This window comes from Desmodus rotundus, chromosome 9 (genome assembly GCF_022682495.2).
Source record: "Desmodus rotundus isolate HL8 chromosome 9, HLdesRot8A.1, whole genome shotgun sequence".
In the NCBI taxonomy this organism is placed as follows: Eukaryota; Metazoa; Chordata; class Mammalia; order Chiroptera; family Phyllostomidae; genus Desmodus; species Desmodus rotundus.
In genome coordinates this window covers 37,478,886-37,502,568 of record NC_071395.1, presented here as the reverse complement: position 1 = coordinate 37,502,568, position 23,683 = coordinate 37,478,886, and the positions used below count along the sequence as shown (strand labels likewise).

The window sequence follows — 23,683 nt, the reverse complement described above, 5'->3', positions numbered from 1 at the left end:
GTGTGGACACTTCCCTAAGTCCCACCCCTCCCCCCGCCCGGGCACCATTTTGGTTTGAAACAAGTTGGGGAGGACTCTTTCGGTCTGAATTTAACCCTCCACCAGTACCAGGCCCAGGCCACTGAGGTTGATCAAAAACAAGTCCCCAAACTGAAACATCAGCCATCCTGCGGAAAAGCACAGCCCTTGAGACAGCGGGCCTGCAGCTCGGGAAGGGCCAGGCCTATATTTTTAAGCCCCGTTTTATTTTTGCTTCCCTGGCTGAGTAAGTAGGGGTACAGCTCAGTTGTTTTTTTGTTAAACTGACAAGTCACAGACTACTGGGCCAGAACAGATTTGCTTGGGGGTGGGGGAGCACGGGTTCAGAGCTTGCCCCTTCTGTGCCATCTGAGAATCTGAGAGCCCTGAGCAACTTGTCTGCCTCCCCATTCTTTTTTTTTTCTCTTTTTTTAAAAGATTTTACTAGAGAGAGAAGGGGGAAGGGAGAAAAAAAGAGGGACAGAAACGATGTGAGAGAGAAACATCAATTGGTTGCCTCTCGCGTGTGCACCAACTGGGAATCGAGTGTGTGACCTTTCACTTTGGAGGACCGTGCCCAACCAACTGAGTCCCACCAGTCAGGGCTGCCTCCCCTTCTGTCCAGAGGGTCTGAATGTCTCCCCCTCCCCAGCTAAAAACCAATAACTCATTTCACAGATGAGGAAACAGGCTGAGCGGGTGAGGTGCCCAGTGTCTCCTCTCAGAGAATCTCAGGGCTTGGTTTTCATCCTCATCTTCCCTTCTTGTTACAAGAGTGGCGGAGGCAGCCTCTCATTTCAGCTCACAGCCTCTCTCCGTAGCACCCCTCCCACCTGCCCCAGAGAAACTGAGGTCATCTGTTTCTTTGAAAGACCTTGTTTTTAGACTGAAACGGAAGAAACTTAAAGGGAAGCAGGTCTTTAGGCTAGGTTCTCAAAAGTAGGAAAGGCAATAGTCAAAATGAAATACAAAGAAACTTCCTGGGATAGAAAAGGAAGGTGTTGAGGGCACTTTGAGTGACGTTCCCTGAGTGGGCCCAAGATGGTTCCTCTGCCTAATGAGGGGCCAGGGGAACGAGGAGTCAGGCAGCGCTTGTCCTGTGACCTGACTGGGCGCCATTCCGAGCCTGGTGTGTGTAGGGCGGCCCCTACGTGCCCTAGACATCCATGCGCGTTGGGGTTTCACAACATTCCATGTGGTCAGAACCCCAAGTCCATTTCACAGAAGAGAGTATTGAGGCTCCAGGGGTGTGTGGCGTCTCTGGGCTGATGATGACTCATATGGTGCTCAAGGGACACAGCCCATTGCCCGCAGCGGCAAGTGCCACGGCAGAACCCCTGGCAGCCTAGGGGACAGAACAAAGACAAACCCCCAGGGCTTGGCTCAGGCCAGCCCTTCCCCCAACATAGACCTCAGTTTCCCCAATGAGAAAGGAACCCCTTTTGAGGAATAGGGCCCTGGGGAGGCTGGCCCTGTTGAGGGAGCATAGGCGCGCGCACACACACACATCCCAAGAAGGGCACTCTGTGAGAACCCATTGCCATGCTTCCCGTGAGCCTCTGCTCTAACTCCTGCCAGGCCCCGGTGAGCATGTGGCCTTAGTTTCCCCTCCTGTAGGATGGGGCATGGGGGGCAGGACCCCACTTCCTGGGCCCCTCCCAGGGTTCATGGTGCTCACATGAGAGTCACCTATAGGTGAGAGCTGCATCCCCACTTCCTTGCTGGCCTGGGAAGGTTTGGGGGAACTGTCAGCCATTCTCCAACAAACCACTTACCCCAATTCTGTCCACTTTTAATCACCTGGGCCCCAAGTCCAAATTTGTGGGGCACAGTGATGACATGTGTTTGTTTTTTATGGCAAAGGATTTGTTGATGTTGAGTTTTCCTGTTAGAACTGCTAAGCTGTTTATAGGAACTTTACATCGAGTCTTTGAGCAGGGAGAGTGGCACCCAGGGAACCACCCGATAAACCATGGGGGGTGGGCATATAGCCTTTCCTGAATGCCTCCAGCTTCCTGCCTTTCTGAGCCTCAATTTCCCTTTCTGAAGGGCAGGCATCAGCAGTTAGGGTGCAGTGAGGGCTGCTCAGGCAGGTGCTGAGCACAGAGCTCAGCATATGAGGGACACTCCACCCGGGTCATGCTCTGTCCCAGGGGCGGGGCCTGGCCGTCCACCCCATGTCCCTGCTACTTGGGGTCAGGGATGAATGAACACAGGAGGTGATTCCAGGCTTGTCAGGAAAGGTCTGTGCCCATGGTGGCGGGCTGGCCCCTGTTATCCTGTTAGGTATAAATGGTCTCACTTTTTAAAGTGGAAACTTTGTATCATGTCTAAAAGCAGATAAATTGTATCAAGTGCTAAATAAGTTATTCCATTTGGAAAGAATACAAGTCTAGTGTAAACAGCCTGTTTTAATTTCCACTGGATATTGTTGCCACTGGTGGGCTATGCTGTCAGAGGGGCCTTGGTTAAAGTGGTGTGCAGCGAAGGGTCCCCTGGCTGCCTGTTCCTGCCTGGTCTCTCTGATGGGACAGGACCCCCGTAGGCAGAGCTGCATCCCTGGATGTGCCCCCCACCCCACTCACTGCTCTCTCCCTCCCCACAGATGTTCCCCCTGCCGGTGGCCAATGGGAAAGGCCGGCCCACTTCCCTGGCTGGTACCCAGTTTGGAGGCTCAGGTAGGACCCTGCCACCTTGGGGCTGTGAGTTTGCACAAAAAGATGAGAGTGTGTAGAAGGCGGGCTGGGGCAGAGCAGGAATGGGGTACAGCACCAGACCTAAAAGGTAGAGTGGGGCTGAGGCTGGATGCAGGCTTGTGGACAGGGTGTTGGGGCCAGGTCCAGCAGCTGGAGTGGGGGCTGGGGACAACAAGCCTGAGAACCAGCTGCTGCATTGAGTGTCACAGGGGAAGCCTGGAGGTCAGCATAGCATCTATCCTGCACCTGGATCCTGGGCCCCTGGCCTAAAGATGGGACGCATCTGTATCACTCACAAGGGGTTCCTGTGTGAGGACTTGAGCCTTTGAGGTCCTCTTTGCCCCAGTGGGGTCCTGGGTCTCCATTACATCCCCAAAGAGGAAACTGGGCACAGTAGGGGGGTGACGTGGAGTCCCAGATCTTGACAAATCTTGCCCATTCTGCAAGCCCTGGCAGAGGCCCAGCTCCTGGTTATTTACATTCAAGCATGTATTAGGCCCTTAATGGTACACAGGAGGATATGGAAGGTTCCTGGGACTTTGAGCATTCAAACTGGGTACAGCCAGGCAAACCCGGACAAGTCAGTCACTCTAACTGGCACTGAATGCTGATGACATGGCTGTGGGAGGATGGACAGTATGGCCTCAAGGAACCTGCAACAGGGGTCAGGAAGCAGAGCGGTGGAGAGGGACTTCCACAAAGCCAGGCCATTTGGGAATGGTCTCCAAGGAGACATGATGAAGGGTTCAAGGCAGGAGGAGTAGCACATGCAAAGGTCCTGGGGCAGGACCTTTCCTGGCGTATGTTGGAGAAATAGTGAGGAGGCTCGTGTGGCTGGAGCAGAGTGAGCATGACAGGGTGAGAGGGAGGATGTAAGGGCAGGGCCTTGTGTGCTGTGATGGGGACTTGGGCTTTCACCCCAAGGAAGGTGGAAACCCTGGAGGGCTGTGAGCAGAGAGCTTCCATGTGCATGTTGGGGAATCCACTCTGGCTGTTGGGAGGGCTTGGGGGCAGCCTTTGGGAAGGCTGGCTGTTCCGGTCTCCAGCGCCTCTGAAACTCTTTGTGGACTTTGGCATCTTTCTGAGACCCCATGATCGGCATCACATCCTTCCATGTGTGTGAGATCCAGGACAGAAGATTCTGTCTTAGAGTCACTTCTGAATTCCGTTGGGATATCCAGTGAGCTCTGGCTAGAGGAGAAGGGAGTTTTGAGGGGGTGGTTTATGTTCACACCACCACCCCAAAGGGAGGAACATTGTGTTGCCGACCCCGGTGCCCTGCACTGGCCTTCCTCTCTGCCTGAGGAAGTGTCAGCAGGGCCAGCTAGAATCCTCCCTGAGGTGTGGAAATCCCCACATCCCTTCCCTTCTGAAATAGCCCATAGGAGCTAGGATGTTGCCACTTGCTGCCTAAGGCAGAGGACCAGGGCCTGGGGGCTTCCTGGAGGAGTTGGCACAGATGTGCCTTCATCTTCCCCTGAGCCTCTGCCATGTGCTGTCTTCCCTAATCTGGTGTCCACTCACAAGGCCAACAGCCCTAAGTAGCCAAAGCCGTGGCCCAGGGTAAGGGTTCCCTCCAGGACACCCCATGCCTGGACTGGCTTCCCACTGGAATCCTAGCCCAGCCTCAGTGGGAGCCCTTGTAAACATTGATATGCCATGGTTGCTGCAGCCCCTGCCCTCCCTCTGGCCCTGACCACTTTGGTCTGGGAGGGTCTTGTCCAAACCCCTCTTTCATCAGTAAGTGGGTCACCCTCCCTCCGTACAGGCCATGTCAGCTTAAGGGGGACACTACCATTTATCAAGAGTTTACAAACGCAAGTGGTTCCCCCAGCCGCAGTCTCCCCCTCGCCCCTCCTTTTATGTCCTGGTTTGGCATATTGCTGTTATTGACTTGGAGTCGACTTGCTTCTCTCAAATTTATTCCAACAGGGCACTTCCTATCAGAAAATTAATGGCCTGGCCCAAAATAGGAGGTGTCTCGGAAGTGACTAAAATAGTGGCTGTGGAGTGTTGGGGTCCAAGGGCATCCTTGCCCAGGATGTCTGGGCCACCTCTGTGGTTATTGTTTTAATAATTTTTTAATTGATTTTTTAAAAGATTTCATTTATTTATTTTTAGAGAGAGGGGAGGGAAAGAGAAAGAAAGGGAGAGAAACATCGATAAGTTGCCTCTCAAACATACCCACTGGGGAGCAAGCCTGCAACCCAGGCATGTGCCCCGACCGGGAATCAAACTGGCAACCTTTTGCTTTGCTTTGCTCTGCTCCAGTCAGTTGAGCCACAATGGTCAGGGCTAATTTTTATTTTGAAATCATGATAGATTCATTGGCATTGCAAAGAAATGTACACAGAGGTCCTATTCCCCACCCCGCCTCGGTCCCCCAGCCATCATGCACGTCTGTAACATAAGACGGAATTGGGAAGGGGGCCTTTGTGCAGTACCGTTTATTCGGGTCCCGCCAGTGCACGTGTGCCTGTGCGTGCGTGTGTGTTTAGTTCTGTGCAGTTTGTCCCATGTGTAGGTCCATGCAGCCACCTCTGTAGTTGGGACACAGAGCTGTTCCATTACCCCAATGTCTCTCTCCCCTCACAGTCACCTGCACCTGTAGACCACTGATTTACTGCTCTCCATCTCCACAGTTTGTTGTGTTGGGAATGTGATGTACACAGAACCACACAGCTTGTTACCTTTTGAGGTGGGCTTTGTCCACTCAGCATAATTTTCTGGAGCTCCATTCCGGTTGTCGCTGTTTCAATGGTTGTTTCCTTTTTTGCTGCCTGATAAAGTTTTTAACGAAAGGAATCATAACACTTACCAACAATGACTTATGTCACCATTTTTTGATTACTGTATGCCAGGTACCCAAACTGGGTCATTGATTGTGAGTCCTCTAGCCTCACAGGTCAGTGATATAGATGGTGCTATTATCATCCCCACTTTACTTACAGAGAAGCTGAAACTCAAGTTTAGTGACCATCCCAACTAACCACTCAGTGCTGTCCCCCTGAATCCCATACCCACAACCTATATTGATCTTTTCAATTTGCAAGAACTCTTTACATAGGAAGGATGCTCTTTTGTGATCTGTATTGCAGCTGTTTTTTCCTCAACTTACCAACTGTTGTTAATAATGGAGGCTTTTCATTTATCTCAGTTTATTGGCTTAATTTTAATGTCATCAAGATTTTCATTTATGATGTGTTCTAGCCTTGGTGCCATTTCTGAAAAATCCCTAAGAACTGGATGACAGTCCATTTTGCAGTGCGGATGTGACAGTCACAAATGTGCCTGTTTCTCATTGCATCAGGTTGAGGAATAAATGGGAAAGATGCTGGAGAGGAGGAAGGTATGGTTTTGCCGTCCTTGGCAGAGCAAAGACATTACAAGTAAGTGGGGGAGTCCTGACCAGTGTGGCTCAGTTGGTTGCGTGTTATCCCACAAAGTGAAAGGTTGCTGCTGGTTTGATTCTTGGTCAGGGCACATGCTCGGGTTGTGGGTTCAGGCCCTGGTTGAGGCACATGTGAGAGGCAACCAATCAATGTTTCTCTCTCACATTGATGTTTCTCTCCCTGTCTTTCTCCCTTCCGCTCTCTCTAAAAATAAATAAATAAAATCTCAAAAAAGAAGAAGAGCAAGTGGGGGAGAGAAACCTTAACGGTGATCGAGGCTGATAACCTAACTGTCCCTGGCTAAGTGTACACATGGGGCTGCTCTGAACAGATACGCCTGTGCCCTGGACGCAGAGCCCCTGATGAACAGGCTGGGGTGGGGCCTGTATGAGCTTCAAAGTGGTTCTGGGGGCACCTCCAGTTAGAAGCACTTATCCTTTAAAGGCCATACCCTGTAATTAGGGTCCACACACCTTTTATAAATATCAACCACATACTGGGCACAAAGAAACCTTTAAGAACAACAGCAAAAAAGACCAATATAAACCATGTTTTTTTGAGAACAATGCTGCGAATCTAGAAATTAAACACCCAAAAGTAGAAAGAAATAAGCCTGACCACTTAGATGAAAATTCCTTTTTACCTGACTCTTGGGTTAAAGGGGAAACTAAAACAGCCTAGACAGAATAGACATACATCAGCAGTAATAGAAACACATTGACACTATTTGGTGTAGCCAAAGCTGTACTTGGGGAGTAATCATAGCTTTTGATGTTCTTATTTGAGCAAATAAAGTGAAAAAAAATGTATTAAGCATTTTAAGTTACAAAAATCTATAACAACAGAGTAAATTTAAGGAAACTTTTTATTGACAGATCGATTGATTGATTTTATATGTAGAGAAAGAAACATCAATTTGTTGTTCCACCTGTTGATCCTTGTATTTGCCCGGACCAGGGATGGAACCCACAATCTTGGCCTAACGGGACAACTCGGGCCAGCTGAGCTGCCTGCTCAGGGCCAAGGAAACCTTTCTCAGCCGCTTGAAATGCCTTCAAGAATTTCCTAAATTCCAGTTACCCATGAATTTTTTTCTCTTCTTTTTACCTTTCTCTCTGTTTCTACCTCAGTGCTTACCTACTGTTACTACTGTAGCTTTATGGTGTTTTTATAGTCCTATCTCAGTTGTTCTTTTTCAGGCTATTTCCCCCCATATTTTCAGAGATGCTGATTCTTTTCCATTATCTTTAGAATAATTATGTCATGTTTTCACTCCCCAAGTTCCCCCCCACCTCCCCTCCCCATAAAAAACCTGTTGGGATTTTGATACGTTAAATTCATAGATAAGTTTGGAAAGAACCATTTGTCTTCCCGTTGTAAGAATCTGTTATCTTCTCCATTTATTTAAGTTTTCTTATTTGTTCCTTGGTAGTTTTTAAGATAAACTTTGAAGATTGCAGTATAAAGCACATAGTCATTTTATATAGTTTTTAAAAATTTAGTCACGTACTTTTCCAATGAGGGTTGTTTCTAGGTATTCCGATAATCTCTGTGCTGTGGTTTGGGGCTCTTTTTAATCATGTTTCCCACCTAGTTGCCTCCTGCCATCCCCTAAATGTCTGCATTTTCCTCTTGGTTTAGTTTTGCGTCACCTGTTCTTAGACACCTAGGCTTCCCTGTCCCTGAACGGATGCCACGTCCCTTTCTGCATTGGCTGGTGTTTTTAGGACCATACAACACATGCTGTTAGCTTGTCAGCAGGGCCAGCCATGACACCGGCTGCCGATTCGAGGTTGATCTTTCTGTCTCTGTTTGTCCTGTTCAGGGCGTTCCCCTCTCGTCCTGCGTGACCGTCCACAGCGAATGTCTGAGTGGCCCCTGGTTTCTTCACCAGGTCTGCTAATGGTTGTCAGCCAGATGCTCCTTGAATTTCATGCATGGCCTGCGTTCTTTGTGAACTAGGTCTGTCTTGCATTTTGCTTGTGTTCCTAAGTCCGGTTGGCCTGCGGCTTTAGGCACTGCTGTGTTTCTGAGCCAGTTTCTCGGGAACAGTCTCCAACGTGTGGCACCTTGTCCCTCTGCACATGGGAAACCGGCCCTGCACTGTCTGTCCCCCGTGCTTACCATCAGCTTGTCAAGATTTTATTTGCTCCTCTTGTCCATTTCACCATTTTCCTAGGCCAAAAAAATTCATTCATTATAGGCACATTTTAAAATGGCTAATGTTGCACCCTGGCTGGTATGGCTCAGTTGTCAGGAGTGTCGTCCCGTAACTGAAAGGCTGTGGATTTGATTCCTGGTCAGGGCACACACCTAGGTTGCAGGTTTGATCCCTGGTTGGGGTGCATACAATCCCCGGTTTAGGTGTGTGTGGGAGGCAGTTAATCAATGTTTCTCTCTCGCATCACTGTTTTTCTCTCTGCCTTCCTCTTTCCCTAAAAGCAATGAAAAAATTTCCTCGCATGAGGATAAACAAATTAAAATGGCTAATGTTGCATTCTTTTATCACATCTAAAGTCACCTGTCCTTGTAGTGTCAGGAGGTAGTGTTCGTGTCCATCCTAAATCTACGTACTTTTTCTGTTCTTTCGTCCTTGATTCTGCTCCCTCCTTCCTGATCTGTTATTGATCTTTTTTCCAATCTGCTTTATTGTTGAATCAATATTTATCAACTGACTTCTTTTCTCTTCCTTCTTCCATCTTGATTTCTCCTGTTTAAATTTAATTTAATTTTATTTGTTGATTTTTTTTAGTCGAAGACTGCATTTGTTTACGTCTGCTTTCGCATTTAGTAGTCAGGAGTCCAGTCTAATACAGTTCCTTGTGAGGACCACTTCAACCGGGTTCCATTGGTTTCAGTAATGCAGTTTTTCCTTATGTTTCAAAGATATTTGGTAATTTAAATTTGTTTTATCTTTGAGTTGTTATTTTGGAACTTCCTAATTTCCTAGTCGGAAGTGGAGTGTCTGTTCCTGGCTTGGCAAATTTCTGTTCCAGGCCATCGGTGCTGAAGTCGATGCAGCATGAGCGGCTGCACCTGTCCAGATGGTCCAGCGCCTTCCTGCTCTCACCGAAAGAGAGCCACTTTTTCATTCTTCTCAAGCAGTTGCAGGGCAGTCGGACGTGGAGCCGTGAGGTCTTTGCTCCCCACCTGACCACAGTTTGGTGTTTTAATCTGTTTGACATACGAGCGCAGCTCATTGCCCCTCCTGTCTGGTTGGTCTTTGAGTGTTCCCTGGGCTCCTACTTACTTATTGGCACACTAGGTTGTCGGCACGTGAAACAGGGCCATGGGGCTCTCTTTGTGGCCAGCCTGTCGCTTGCAAACAGCTACCCTCTCTGTTTCAGTGAGCACTTGCTTCCTGAAGTTGGGCTTTCAGATGAATATTTTGATCCCATCTTTTGGTTTCATGCCTTGATCTATCTTTGTGCAACTAATTCTCTATAGTCTTCTGGATTTGCTTGTTCCAAAACATCTTCTGTAAGTGCCGTAGCTTTAGTTTACAAGAAATTGTGAGGCTTACACTGTCAGCTCCTCCTCCATACTTCCATGTCTGCTTTTGCTGTCTTTATAACCCCTCTTGCAGGCTCGTGTGTCTGGCATGTATTTTCTGGAAATTGGTTTTGAAAGGTCTGTGCTGGTTTGCAGCTCACTGGTGATTATTTTCATGGCTTTAAAGAACATGCTGAAACCTCCCATTTCTGCTCTTTCAACCTCAAAAGCGAAGTCACATGTCCCTCCTGTGGGAAAGTGGAGGAATGAGCCTCTGCATCTCTTTTCCACTGTGATACTCAGTATAAATAAATTGCCATTTTTTAAAAACATTGTTTCTCTTCATTAACAAGCCGTATGTGTGTGTGTGTGTGTCCTCAGAAAAGTGACTCTGCTGCTTGTTATGAGACCTTGAGCAAATGACAAAAATTTTGTGCCTCAGCTTCTCATCTGTCAAATGGGGGTGTTATCAGCCATTGTAAAGATCCAATGGGGTTAACCAGGAGAAGTATCCAGCACAGCATGGCACCTGCAGGCCCCCACCCCTGTCCTTGCTGCGGTGGCGTCTTCCCTTCGGGGCTGATGGGATCGCCCTGCCCAGACCCATCACTACACCCGACTTGCACGTCCATGTTTGCCCCCTGCCAGTCTGGAATGTATCTTCCGCGATGATTTCCAGCAAGGGAACATGGTGATGTTTGCCTTGCGTGTGACAGTTGGGAGTCGAATTCCTTGGCCACCAGCTTTCCCACCTCCACCTGTGCAGTGCAGGTTGTATGTCATTGTCTTCCCATGATATTTAGTGAATGGGCATATGTTTATCTTTATCTTGCTTGCTTTTTCATTCATTTTTGGAGGTTGCCAATGAGCCCTTAAGGTCTCTGTCTCAGAAATGCTTGGTCAGCTATGTCTTCCACTCTAGTTTGGGGTGTTTTTTCTGTTCCCTCCGGGGGTGCCAGCTCTCCAGTGTTGAGTCTCACGTTGTTCATTTAGATCTTCGTGTCCATTGTCTCAGAACTCCTTCCTCTTCCCCTGTGTTTAGGGGCATTTACAGAGTTTTCCCTCTTCATTGATCACCTTTTCTGCTCCATGTGTTCTGTGTTCGCTTCCTCTGATGCTGCTTTTTAAAACCTGTAAATTTGTTTCGTGAACTTCTTTTCTTCGTTTTTCCCGCTTCCTCTCTTTCTCTCTGAAATCTCATCTTTCTTCCAAAGAACCACATGCTCTGTAATTTCCTTGCGGGTGTGTGGAGGTTGCTGTCTTAGATATGCTTCTCTGTTTCCTGGGATAAATCCTGAATCTGTGAGTTTGGTCCATGTTTTGTGTTCCGTGTTTGTTTCCTTGTGTGTGTTCCTTGCAGGGAGGTTTCAGGTTGGCCTCTAAGCTCATATTTGGGGGTGGGAGGGTGCAGATTCTCCCATCCCCGCCCTTGGATACCTCATAGGTTCCACTTGAGACTGGAGCAGGAGGGGGTCTTTCTGTTATCACTGTGGTCTTGGATCTGAGATTCACAGGAGGGAGCAGATGGGCTAACTTCTGCAGCTAAGGGACCCCAGTTCTCTGAATTATTCCCTCTTTGTTGGGACCCTTCATCTGAGAGCTGGCTCCGCCCACTAGGGAAGCCTCAGAGTTGGGAATCGCTGCCCTAGGAGTTCAGGAAGTGTTGGGTTGGGGGCCCCGTTCTCTTAGAAAGGGTGGAGTGTGGCTTCCACTCACCTCTCCAGCCTCAGATCTGCTTGTGGGGAGCATGGGGCCCCGCCCTTCTGCTTCCTGCTCCTCATTTCATGGGCACATACAACATTATAAACAGGGCAGGTGATAAAAAGAGGTGAAATATAAACAATCGAATTTGGATTTGGGGTACAACCTGGCATTCTCTCTGCAGCTTTCCTGTAAGTGTGAAGTAATAAGCTGTCACCACCCTCACCCCCTGCCATTAATGAGAGCCTACAGCCCCACTCAAAAGGAAGGGCTGCCCCCAAATTGAAACCCATGTTGCTCACACCACCACCCTCCCCCATTCCCCATCACTCCTGGGAGACCCCAGGCACTGCAGGGCCAGACCCAGCAGGACAGTCAAATAGCCACCATTTGGTTTCTTGGGGATTTTAATTTTAGGGGAAAGCTGGAGGAAGAGCAGATGGGCTTGGGGTCGCATCAGCCACCCCAAGGGGTTTTTGATAAAACCCAAAAAGAAAGTACTTGAGTGCTGGCTGAATAGTTGCTCTTAAAGGTGTTGATTTTTCTCAGATGTGATTATGGTCCATGGTGGTTATTTTTATTATTGTTATTATTTTAGACTTTATCTTTTGGGACTGCACTGTCCAATACAGCAGCCACTAGCCACATAAGGCAATCTAAATTTGCATTAATTAGAATCACAGGGTTGGACGTTCTTTAGCAGCTGTGTGTGGCCACTGAATAGGACAGATGTAATCTGAGGGTCACAGAAGGCAGGAAGGTTCTGTTGGGGGCAGGTTAGGTTATTTGTGGGTACAGTGAGGATGTGGAAAACAAATATGGAGACTGTTTGAGGGTGTCAGCTCTGTACAGGGACACTGAGGTCGCATAGAGGGCTCTGGGCTGGAAGACCTGCAAGGTGGCTTCCCTGAAGGGGAATAAGGAACCAGCAAGTGTGGAGACCACCAGGGCAGAGCTGGGCAGGGGCAGAGGTCTTGGAGGTGGTCAGGGAGGAGCCTGGTCTCTGCTCTGAGGGCAGTGGGGAGCCATGGCAAGAATTAGAGGGAGAGAGGAGAGCCAAGTTTTGCTTCTGAGAGCTCTTCAGAAGAGCTCTTCAGTTGGGACTGCCTGGGGTGGAGTGTGGTCAGGGAACCCGGGAGGGCACTGCTGCAGGGATGCAGCTGGTGCCAGCCAGAGGGTTAGAGGCAGCAGTGAGGGAAGGAGAGGGGACCCAGCTCCCTGGTAAGGGGCGCTTGCAGAATTGGACTGCAGAATGAAGCCCCCAGGCTGGACTGACAACCACCTGGTTGTACTTGTAGGGGTTTGGGGTGGGGACAGTCGACAAGGTACCGTGACCATCTGGGTTTTGCCTGTCCCACATGGTAACCCTGCTCCTGGTACTGAATTATTATGGTACCGAATCCTGATGGTCAGGCTTCTTCATACAAACGAGCCAGCTCCTGTAATCTTTCTACTCACTAAGGCTGGTGGATCTCCACAAAGGGCCAGGCAGTGCATTTGTGGAGCCTGGGCAGCCTCTATTGCTACTATATACTCTGATGTTGTAGAATAAGCTGCTGTTGACGGGGGTCAGAAGTGTGCCCGTGTGCTAATAGAACTTTATTTATAAAAGCACTTGGGGGCCAGACTTAGTTTAAGGGCCCTGGTTTGCTGACCCTGCCCCAGAGGAATCCAGCACAGGACATGGGCCATTTGGACCCAGTGCTTACCGAGTGTCTTTCAGAGGCCACTCCCTCAGTTCATCAGGCAGGGGTCAGCCCTCAGTCACATGGTGGAATCACCTCTCCACCAGACACCAGCAGTGCTGCCCACTCCACAGCAGTCTTTGTCATCTTAAAGCAACCTTGGCTAGTAGGCAGCGTCATCACCCCCAATCGACTGGAACTGGAACTGGAGCTCAGGGGATGGGCAGCACCCTTGGGCCCCACATGCACTCTGCTCCATCGGTATCTCCCTCTCCTCATGCAGCCGAGCTGGGTCTGAGTGCACAGATTTTCCCAGGCGCCCCCGCCCCACCAGCATGTCACATCCAGCAGGGTTTTTTAGAAATCATTAAAAAAAAAACCTACACTCTGACAGCAATTTCTTATTCTATCTGTATGTTTCAGTTAGAATATGAACAAGAAGGGATGGGTTATTTAAATGCATACGTTAGTCGGTGGAGGTGTTAATAACCATTAATGGAAGTAATGAGGGAAGGAGAGGCTGTCCCTATTTTTGTCATTTATAGAAGGGGATATGGGGGCTGGGGAGAGGGCTTTTCCAGAAAGGCCCTTTGCTAGGCACTCACGGGCCCATGTGATAGGGGAGTCCCTGGGCCTCAGGAGTGCCCTTCACCGCTGCCAGGCATTAGGGAATGAGGGCTGCTCCAGAAGGGGAGGGGACAAAGGCAAGTACCCATAGAGGGAAGCTGAGGCTCCAGGGGTGGTAGTACTTTACCCAAGGTCACCGCTGCCTCCCTAGCAGCTCTCCTTCCCAGAGCCCAAGTTGGGGTTTAGGACCTTTTGGTACAAATACTCCCAAATCCGGTAGGCCGCAGAATGAATGGATTCCTGGAGATCCCCTCCCCCCGCCAAGTCCCCCACTATAATCACATTGGAAATTTTTTATTAGAAAACGAAATCTAAATGAGGGCCATGAATATTCATCAGGATGGGAGATTAATATACATAATCATGCAAATTAGACAGCAATTAAACACCAATTCTCTGGGGGAAATGATTAACACAATGCCACTGAAATAGAAGGATACAATTTGAAGGAAATTTTGGTACAGGTGAGCAGGGGAGGGCAGGAGACAAGGTATAGGATTTGGAATGGGGTGCATGGGAACTTCAGCATGTTGGGTTGGAAGTATGGTGGGAGTGGGATTGTGCTGGTACAGGTGCCCCCCCGCCCCAGGTCCCCTCCTCCTCAGTTCTGCCAAGTGGGCCTATTCATAACACCAGATGGTTATGGAGGGAAAGTGAAGCGCGGATAGGGAGGGGCCTGGGGCTGCTCCCCTTCTGTATGTCCAGGCCTTGTGCTCTGTGGTCCCTGATGGATGGGGTGGGAGCTCTGGCCCAGGATGGATGCAGGCCCAGGCTTCTGCCCCATGGGGAAGATTTTGAGTTCTGGGCGGGTGCCTGGTGCCTCGGAGAGTGTCCAGGGAGATAAGGCCCCACCCTGCCCTGCCCCTTGAGACCAGGGTCCTCTCCCATGCTGGTTAACCCAGGTTACACCTTGGGCTTCCGGCCTCCCAGCCTGGCAGGCCAGTGGCAGGAGCCTTGGTTTGTCCCTAATGTGGATTTGGTTCCACCCAGGACAGGCTGCCAGCTTGTGCCTGGTGGGTAGTTAGTGGAAGCTGCTGCTGCTATTAGAACAAAGGGATGGCCCACCTCCTGAACTGGCAGAGACGGGCAAGGGGAGATTCTCACTTCCCCAAGATCCAAGGTGATCACTCATGACCCACTCATTTATGCCCTCGTGAGCCTTTCTTGCAGGGTCAGGAGAGACTGAGCCTGATACAGGTGCCCCAGCCCTTGTGGTCAGGGCTGGGCCAGAGGAAGGGGCCTAGGGCTTGGGGTAGGAGGCTCAGTGTGAGTGAGGGGTCTGCCCAGGGTAGGCATGGTGGATAAGGTTTTGATGAATGGGTAGCAGTTTGCCAGCAGTGATAGCTGGTGGAATTTTTTACTGAGCTGCAGACCTGGAAGTATGCTAAGTACCAGGGTGTCTGGTGCACTTGTCACTGACAGTGATGTCCCTATGGGCAGAGCTAGAGTTGGGTGAGTCTAAATAGGTATAGGTCCAGAAAGCATGCAGAATCGAGTAAGGGCTCCCCCCTGACATGGTGGGGAGCTGACTTTAGAGCTGGGTGGGCAGGGATAAGGGTGACCCCCTCTCTCTTCCTGTCCTGCAGGTCTTGAGGACCGGCCCAGCCCAGGCTCCTGGGCCCCTGGTGACCAGAACAGTTCCTTCGACCCCGGCCGGGTGAGGAGCTGCTGCTGGACCTGATACCCTGCATTTCCCTTTTCCAGGGGAGGGGAGCATGTGGGGAAAATAAGGCTCATAGCGGGGATGTTGGATGCCAACTTGGTCTGTAGGGACTTTGGGCTTAGAGATATGGGTTAAAGTCATGACTCAGTCACTTAGAAGCGAGCCTGTTTCTCCATCTGTAAAACAGTGTGCCCCAGCACTCCTCATCTGCACCCATCTCTCAGCAGACATACAGCGAAGGCGCCCACTTCAGTGAGTCCCATGGCAGCCTCTCTTCGTCCACATTCCTGGGACCAGGGCTTGGAGGTGAGTGTCCTTGGAGCACAGCCCCTTACCCCACCCCCACATGGAGACTCGGGCCTGGTCAGCACACTCAACAGCAACACTTTTGGACATTCACTTGGAACGGAGGGTGCGGGTGAGTGTGGCCCTCAAGTCTGTGGGGGCTGGCCAAGTCCCCACCAGGAAGTGGACTTGGGCGTCCTGGTGACTCAGCAGTCGTAGCTTGCTCTCCCTGACCATGAGAATCAGAACTTGGCGGGCCTGGGCTCGGGTTTCACCCACTGGGTGAGGTTGAGGTTGTCCCCTTTCTAGCATTGGTTTCCCCACCTTTGATACAGGGATACTCACAGAACCTTCCTTGCAGCAGGTAATGAGGTCTTAACCCAGAGCGCCAGGTCCCACAGCGCACCCCCCGCCTCTCCCTGCATCTTGGAGATGACCAAACAGGCCAAGCTGGAAGGGACCTGTCCAGGGGTCTGTGGCTGGTCAGGGACTGGCCAAGGCTCCATTCACTGGGACTGTCAGGGATTTGATTGTTGTCCTGTGTGCCATCCTCCCACCAGGGGACCATGGCAGGAGCCCTGCTGAGCCCTGGCACCCCCTTTTCAGTTCTGCAAAGCTGGCGTCTCTGGGGCAGAGGGTCGTATGCTGTTGTCCTGCATCAGTTCCCACCCCAGAGCTTGGGCTATAGGCGGGGTTTTAGTTCGTTCACTGCCTGAGTCTGAGATGGTGTCCTTCATGGGAAGGCTGAGTGGGGTCTGCTCATCTCGGCACTGCCAGTAGTGGTTTGTAGGCCAAGGTGGCTGCTGGGGGAGTGGGTATGTGGATTGGGATCCTTGGCGTGACTGACCAGTCAGTGGGGAAACTAAACCCAGAGGCCTTTGTGCTGAACCCTGAGGGAATACTACCTTCCAGACCCCACAGGTCATTTGTCACTTGCCAGGCCCAGGACTGGGTGCACAGTAGGACTGGACGGACATGTGTGACCAGAGAGGAATCTGGCAGGGGGCAACATCCATGTACCCACTTCACGTGGGAAGAGTCTGTGCCCATTTCCCAGACCAGGAAGTAAGGCTTGGCCCACGTGGCCTGTAGTGGCCTCTGCTGGCCTTGGCACCTGCAGCTGTTCCCCTCTGCTGTTCCTCCCACTTCTTCCTGGCACAGGCAGTTCCCACGCTCAGCCTGGTCAACAGGGTCTAGAGCTAGCTGTGTCCTAGGTCCACCACATACCCTGTGGCCAAGGAGCTCAGCAAACCCAGTGTAGAACCCAAACCAAGCCCAGTAGGGCGGTGAGTGCAGCCTTGGTATCCCTGGGCCTGTTTCTCAGCCCTGGATTAAGCTGGGTGGGGCTGGTAGGGCTGGTATGGCCCACAGGCCTGGTGGCAACCATGGCAAGGTGACAGGCAGTAAGGGCCCTGGGGGAGTGAGTGTGTGGACTGGAATGTCCCTCTTTCCAAGGGGCGGGGCCAGTCTGTTCCCATGTGGCCCCAGCCTAGTCTGCTCCTGATGGGGCTCTGGTCATTTTATTCTCTGCTCTTTGTCCTCCTCCCACCCTCATACTCTGGTATGCAGATCCAGCGCATGGATTAGGTGCCTAATGTATGCCCATGGGCTCGTGGCCATAGCATGGTCCCCTCCCAGACCCCTAGCTTCTCCTTGCCTCTCTCACCCTTCTTTGGAAACCCATATTTGGCACCTGCCATATGCAGGGCCTAAACCATGGCATTCCTGTCTAGCTGGGAGAGCTAAGAATTGGGAGGTGAAGCTGCTTCCCTAGGCAGAGCCCAGAGCCCTGGCTGGGCCTGTCAGCTTTGCTCTCACCACCACCCTGGGAGGAAGGAAGTGCTGGCGTTACCCCCATTTACTCACTGGACTGAGGGCGAGCCCCTCTAAGTTCCGGATCTCAGTTTGCTCATCCCTAAGAGGACCCAGTGCCGCCTGCCCTGAGGGGTGCCAGGTGTGTGCATGGCCCCTCTCCCTGCCCCCCAGCAGCCTTTGCTGAAGGAGCCTAGTTGAAATTGCACTTTCAAAATAAAGAAAACAGGAGATTTTCCCCCTAGCTAGAGAATAATACAGATTAGTCAGCTGAGTGTTCTGATTCCTCCCTCACGTTGAGATTGGCACACAGTGTAAGCCAGAAAAAACTTAAATGTCTCAGCTATTGACTGATCCAAGTATTTGCTTCAGGCAAGACTGGATCCAGGCATCTGTATAGCAGCAAGAGTCTGTCCACACTAGTGGCTGTCAGGCAGGCTGTGACCCCACAGCCTAAGGTGTCACCTGCTCACAAAGGCGGGGCCCCTTCTCACCAAGTCACATGCTGATTTGTGAACTAGCCCCTGGCAGGAGTCCGGGTTCTGAACCTTGCAGATTCAAGGTACCCCCTCCCTCCAGCCTGACCCCTGGGAAGCCAACATCTCATGACCTTGAATGGAGGAGATGAAATTTGGAGGGCAGAGGGTACTGAACTTGGCACTATCGTACCTCAGAATGGGATGTGTGGGGGGTCCTTGATGGACTTGCATGCACCCCTGTGGGTCATCAGGGAGGGAATGACAACCCCTGCTTGTCTGCCAGTACGATGGGGCGACCAGTATTCTACCTGGTTTTGTCAGTGTTGGGTACTTGCAGAGCCTCTGCTATATGCAGGCATGTGCCGATGGTTGGGGTGCTACCTCCCGGCGGTGGGCTCTGAGTGACCCTCTTTTCTTCCCCCCAGGCAAGGGTGGTGAACGGAACACATACACTGCCTTTGGGAGAGATGCCAGTGTTGGGGGCTTGACTCAGGTGAGGCCGTGTGTAGGGTGGGGGCTGCTGGGGCCCATTGGCACCCAGCTATTTGTAGAACCCAGAGAACGGGGTATGTGGGACCCCAATTTTCACACTGGAGGGTCACTGCAAGTGAGCAGGGGCTGGCCTGGGGTTGGAGAAGATGCAATGGAGGCTGCAGTCACTGTTCCACCCATCCATTTCTCAACTACCTTTTACATTTTTAATTTTTTAAAAATTTATGTATTGATTTTAGAGAGAGAGAGAGGAAAGGGGAAAGAGAGAAACATTGTTCCATTGTTTATGCATTCATGGGTCAACTCTCATGTGCCCTGACCTGGGATCAAACCTTGGTATATTGAGACAGTACTCTAACCAAGCTACCTGGCCAGGGCAACCGTTTAAAATTTTAAACAGATTGGTCACAATTTCCTTCCTTGATACGTGGAAGGGTTCCCTGGGTGAGCCAAGTGCTGGTCATTCTTCTAGCAGCAGCTAAAATAGCACTGGGTCCAGGGGCAGGCTTTGCTGGCCAGGAGTGGACAGGGGAAGGCAGGGGAGGCCATGGCCTCATGGCCATCTAACCTGGGGGCCACTGTACACAGTTGGAGGGGCTCAGAGAAACACTGCATACAGAGAAATGGAGGCTAGCCCGGCAGCCTTGGGCCCCTGCCCCTTGCTCTTCCCAGAGAGCTCACCCCACAGGCCCCCAGGCGAACCTTTACACTTGCCCCAGCTGTAGGGCTGACAACACTGACTGGCCACAGTGATCACATGTGGCCTCTTGTCCTGGTCACCCTTTGGGCATCCTCCCTGCCATACTCAGGGGTTTCATTCCTGCTCCATGCTTTGCCTACTGAATCTCAGGTTGCAGCTAGGCCTTGTCCCAGTGGCAAGGTGACACAGGCAACCACCTGTGTGCACATCAAACATGATCCAGCGTGACAGCAGAGCACCAACTGGACACCAAGCCCTGTGCCAAGGGCAGAGCTCATAAGGTCCCCATTGGTCCCCAGGACACCCCCTGAGCCAACAGGCCCATTTTATAGATGGGATAGCTCAGGCACAGAGCATCCATTTGCATGGAGCCTTGAATCCCAGTCACTCGTGCTCCCAAGGGAAGAAAGCCCATTTCAAATTAATTATGAAGTAAACCATTTGTCTACCTTAAGAAAAAATTCGCAAACTAAAACAACCAGATTTCGCTGACACCTAGACACACATGCTTGCATGTTCTGCATCCCAGAACGGGGTTCCTCTTCAGACTTGCTAGCAACTGTTTTTCTTAAGAGTAATGCTGCAGCATATAGTCACTGCATGACACTTGTCAGGTGAGAAGCGTCTCAGGCAGGGGTCACTGTCACCCCTTGGATGGCCGGGCTGGGTGCTAGATGCTAGTCCAGCCCCTGGTGATGACTTCCCCTCCCCTCCGCAGGCTGGCTTCCTGCCCAGTGAGCTGGCCCTCAGCAGCCCTGGGCCACTGTCCCCCTCAGGCGTCAAGAGCGGATCTCAATATTATTCTTCCTACCCCAGCCATGCTCGGCGGAGAGCCGCAGACAGCAGCCTGGGTGAGTGAGTCCACCATCAGGGCTGATGGGCGTAGGGGTGGAGGACATGAAGGGGATCAGCCCCACTGTGTGCCTCTCAGGCCCTGGCCAGACTAGCCAATCAGATAGAGGGATGGATAGTGAGCCAAGAAGGAAACAGTGGATTCTTATAAATTGTAGAGGTTCTGTCCTATGAAGTCACCACAAACACTGATCTTCTCCTGGGGAAGTGCAAGGGTAGGTTCCTGCCAGCCTGTAGTCACAACTAATCAACACCTAACTTTGTGTCAAGTGTCTTTCTGTCTAAAGACACCTCAGTTCACATAAATGAGAGATGCATTAACAGAACTCACCCGTGGTGCTGTAACTCGGGCTTGAACGTGGCTGATCTAACACACACTTCACTTCCCAGTAGTTCTTGCTCCCGGGGACAGTAGCCAGCACCTTGGCACCATGCACCCATGGGGAGTGTTTTAAGCAGCAAAATCACCATAAAAAGCATGAAAATCAAGGTTCTCAATAGACAGAAAGGGACCCTGATTTGTAGTCTGAGTTGGAATTGGAAGGCGGAGCACCGCCTGGGCCCCTCAGCAGGCATGTGCATGGTAGCTACCCAGGTTTCCTTCACCGCGTGTGTGACTTGGGGTCACCGACTTCCGCAGGTTTGCAAGTCAGGGATCTGTGAATAAAGAGAATCAACTGTGGGAGTTGGGGTAGGGGTGGAATGGAGTTCTTTGGAGCAGAGCTGTAGTTGAAGTACCCATTTGCTCCCCACTTTCCAGACTCCCTGCTGCATACCACCCACCCCCATGATTCTTGCACGTTGTCAGACCTCTGCATGTGGGCCCAAGCCCTGATTTAAATAATTCCATTAAAAGGGAAGCAGAAGGGCCTGTTCTGTAATGTGTAGGGGTGGCTGTCTCCTGACGCCCCCGGTGATAGACCTACCCCTGGGCCTTGAAGGATTCCTGTGTAACCCTGGCTGGATGGGGGTGACTCACTCCTTTTACTCCAAACAGACACGCAGCCCAAGAAAGTTCGGAAAGTGCCGCCAGGTCTTCCATCCTCGGTGAGTGGTGGGGTGGATCAGAGGCCACACAGTGTGTCAGTGGCGGGGCTGGGCTGTGTGTGCTGCTATAGCTGGGAACATGTGGCCTCCTGAGTGTGGGCGCATGGGTCCTGGGCCAAAACCCCCCAGCTAGACGGGCCAGTCAGCTGAACTTTTGCCCTGAGGCCTCAGCTCTGACCAGAGACCACCTCTCAGGGAGTTTGGAAAGTTCTTCCTAGGGTCTAGTCTCAATCCTCCTGCTTTAAGAGGTCATGTCCTGTGGGGCCATAGAAAGGGTGTGGATGGGGTCCTGTGGGTGGAGCAGGTATGGATGCCCTGTGAGCCAGTTTGGAGGTTCTCTCCCCCGCCTCCACTCTGTCTACCCAGGTTCAAGCCAGCCTGTGTCCCCACCCCACTGCCTGGAGATTGGCAGGTACCAGGCCCAGCAGATGGTGCTGGGCCATTTGTGATTTAACCATGGGAAGAAAAGGCAATTTGCCTGTTTTCTCATGTTGGCTCTGCACTGGCCTCCAGGAGCCCTTGGGCCTAGAGGTCAGACAGAGCCCCCACAGGTAAACTCAGGCCACAAGCTTCAGGTTAGTGTCAGAGGCTGACATTCCACAGCCAGGAGGTATAGTCAGGCCCAGGAAGTCTTCAGACTTGATTTCTGATGTCACTGACTCCCCCATTTTTTGCACCTAAATCCCCACCCAAGTCCTAGAGCTGAGAAACCCTTGGGCCCACCTCACCATGCCAGCACTCTGTCTGCCTTACTGTACTCCAGTGCTCGGGCAGACATTATCAGTTGATCCCAGCACTTTCTCCTGGGCCCCGCCTTAGTTTCAGGCAGTGCCCACTGCTCAGAGTTGGCACTGATCCTTGAAAGACCTTTGCTATCTTCCTGTTCTGGGACACTCTGGGTGGTATGTTAGTCCAAGGCCCTGTCTCTGAGGCCCCTGGGTCTTCTATGATCAAGGCTGAGGCCAAGGGAGGTTCCAGCATTGGGGGAACAAGGAAAGAGGAAGGGCTGGGCTTTAATGGATCAAAAGGAGTTTGTTGGATTAAAGAGGGAAAAGGAATTCTCTGCAAGAAGTCCAGCTCTGGAAAATGGGACAGACTGCTGTCCAGGTGGAGGACAGGACTGGGGGTGGGCAAGCCGAGGGGTGGGGATAGGTTAGCCCTGCCCTTCTTGTCCATGCCCACCTACCTGCCCATAGGTGTACCCACCCAGCTCAGGTGATGACTACGGCAGGGATGCCACCCCCTACCCATCTGCCAAGACCCCCAGCAGCACCTACCCGGCCCCCTTCTACATGGCAGGTATGTGGGAGCTCACCCGAGATGGCTAGGACAGGGTCCAGGTCCCTCTGCCTGTCTGCCTCACTATCCCCTCCTCTCTACAGATGGCAGCCTGCACCCCTCAGCCGAGCTCTGGAGTACCCCAGGCCAGGCAGGCTTCGGGCCTATGCTAGGTGGGGGCTCGTCCCCACTGCCCCTCCCGCCAGGTGGCGGCAGCTCTGTGGGCAGTGGTAGTGGCAGTGGGTTTGGTGGCCTGCACCAGCACGAGCGCATGGTAGGCCCCTTGGGATGGAATGGGGGCATGCATTTGGGTAGCACCCTGTCTGACCCCTTTTGACCCCATCTGACCTCCTCCGACCCCATCCCACCACAGGGCTACCAACTGCACAGCGTGGAGGTGAATGGTGGGCTCCCGGCTGTGTCCACTTTCTCAGCCCCCACAGCTGCCTATGGCAGTATTGCCAGCCACACGCCCCCCGTCAGTGGGGCCGACAGCCTCATGGGTATGGCTCCCTCACCCCACCCTCATGTGCCCTTGTTATTAACAACATCCTCCCTTTCCTGGGATCAGCTCAGGCTCCTCCTCTGAGTTTCTGATGTTTGAAAATGGCTTATCACCTTGAAACACTTTCCATTTAACCCCATCCTGCCTTTTGTGCTATTGTTGCTGTGTTTTTAGTGGTACGTTAATTTTAAGCCCCACAAAAAAAGAAAAATGACTTTTTGAGGAGTGAATTCCCCCACTTAAATGTGGGAAAACTGACTCAGAGAGGGGATCTCTCGCTTCAGGAACCACGGTCTGCCTGTCTCCAGAACCTCCATAGAGGCAGGTGGTGAGATATCAGGCAGAAATCAGACCAAAACTGGGGTCTGCCCAGACCTGAGCTTGGGCATCCACGCCCAGCAGCTAAGTATAGAAGGGAGCTCCCTGTCAGCCACAGCATCCAAGCCAAGCTGAAGTAGAGTAGTGGGGATGCCTAATCCTTGAGGTAGGGTCTCACCTCTGTACACCCACAGGCTCTCGAGGGACTACAGCTGGCAGTTCTGGGGACGCCCTTGGGAAAGCTCTGGCCTCGGTAAGGCTCAAGGCAGGGGTGAGGTGGGATGGGTGAGTGTAGCAGGGGTGGCTGGGCCAGTGACTGCGAGAGGCCAGCCCCTGACGGGCTGCCTGGTGGTCCTGCCTCTCCTCATCCCCATTTCAGATCTACTCTCCGGATCACTCAAGCAATAACTTCTCGTCTAGCCCCTCCACCCCTGTGGGCTCCCCACAGGGTCTGGCAGGTCTGTACTGGCTGCTGGGTGGGGGGCTGTGTCCTCTGCCTCCAGTCTGGGACAGGCGGGTGGGAAGGAGTCGGGCTGCATTATGGGTTGGGGAACTGCACAGACCACCAGCCTTGGAGTTTATGTTCCTCTGGGCATCCAGCAAGGCTTCCGGGAGGAGGTCTCTAAGCCAGGAATCTTAGG

The 23,683-nt window shown here is 51.8% G+C and overlaps 1 protein-coding gene across 15 annotated transcripts in view; it reads left to right on the top strand.

Annotated features, from left to right (window-relative positions):
• Positions 1 to 23,683, top strand: part of TCF3 (transcription factor 3) — a 35,934-nt gene that overhangs the window by 3,326 nt on the left and 8,925 nt on the right. For 12 of the 15 annotated variants that reach the window (XM_045202307.3, XM_045202309.3, XM_045202308.3 and 9 more), the window contains exons 3-13: positions 2,624 to 2,696; positions 15,198 to 15,268; positions 15,499 to 15,580; positions 18,276 to 18,343; positions 19,761 to 19,893; positions 20,892 to 20,941; positions 22,138 to 22,240; positions 22,324 to 22,493; positions 22,593 to 22,722; positions 23,237 to 23,295; positions 23,422 to 23,500. In XM_045202307.3, the coding sequence (XP_045058242.1) occupies positions 2,624 to 2,696; positions 15,198 to 15,268; positions 15,499 to 15,580; positions 18,276 to 18,343; positions 19,761 to 19,893; positions 20,892 to 20,941; positions 22,138 to 22,240; positions 22,324 to 22,493; positions 22,593 to 22,722; positions 23,237 to 23,295; positions 23,422 to 23,500 (1,018 nt within the window). The remainder of the gene's footprint in view (positions 1 to 2,623; positions 2,697 to 15,197; positions 15,269 to 15,498; positions 15,581 to 18,275; positions 18,344 to 19,760; positions 19,894 to 20,891; positions 20,942 to 22,137; positions 22,241 to 22,323; positions 22,494 to 22,592; positions 22,723 to 23,236; positions 23,296 to 23,421; positions 23,501 to 23,683) is intronic. The other 3 variants (XM_024568601.4, XM_024568602.4, XM_024568600.4) reach the window with 1 other exon arrangement.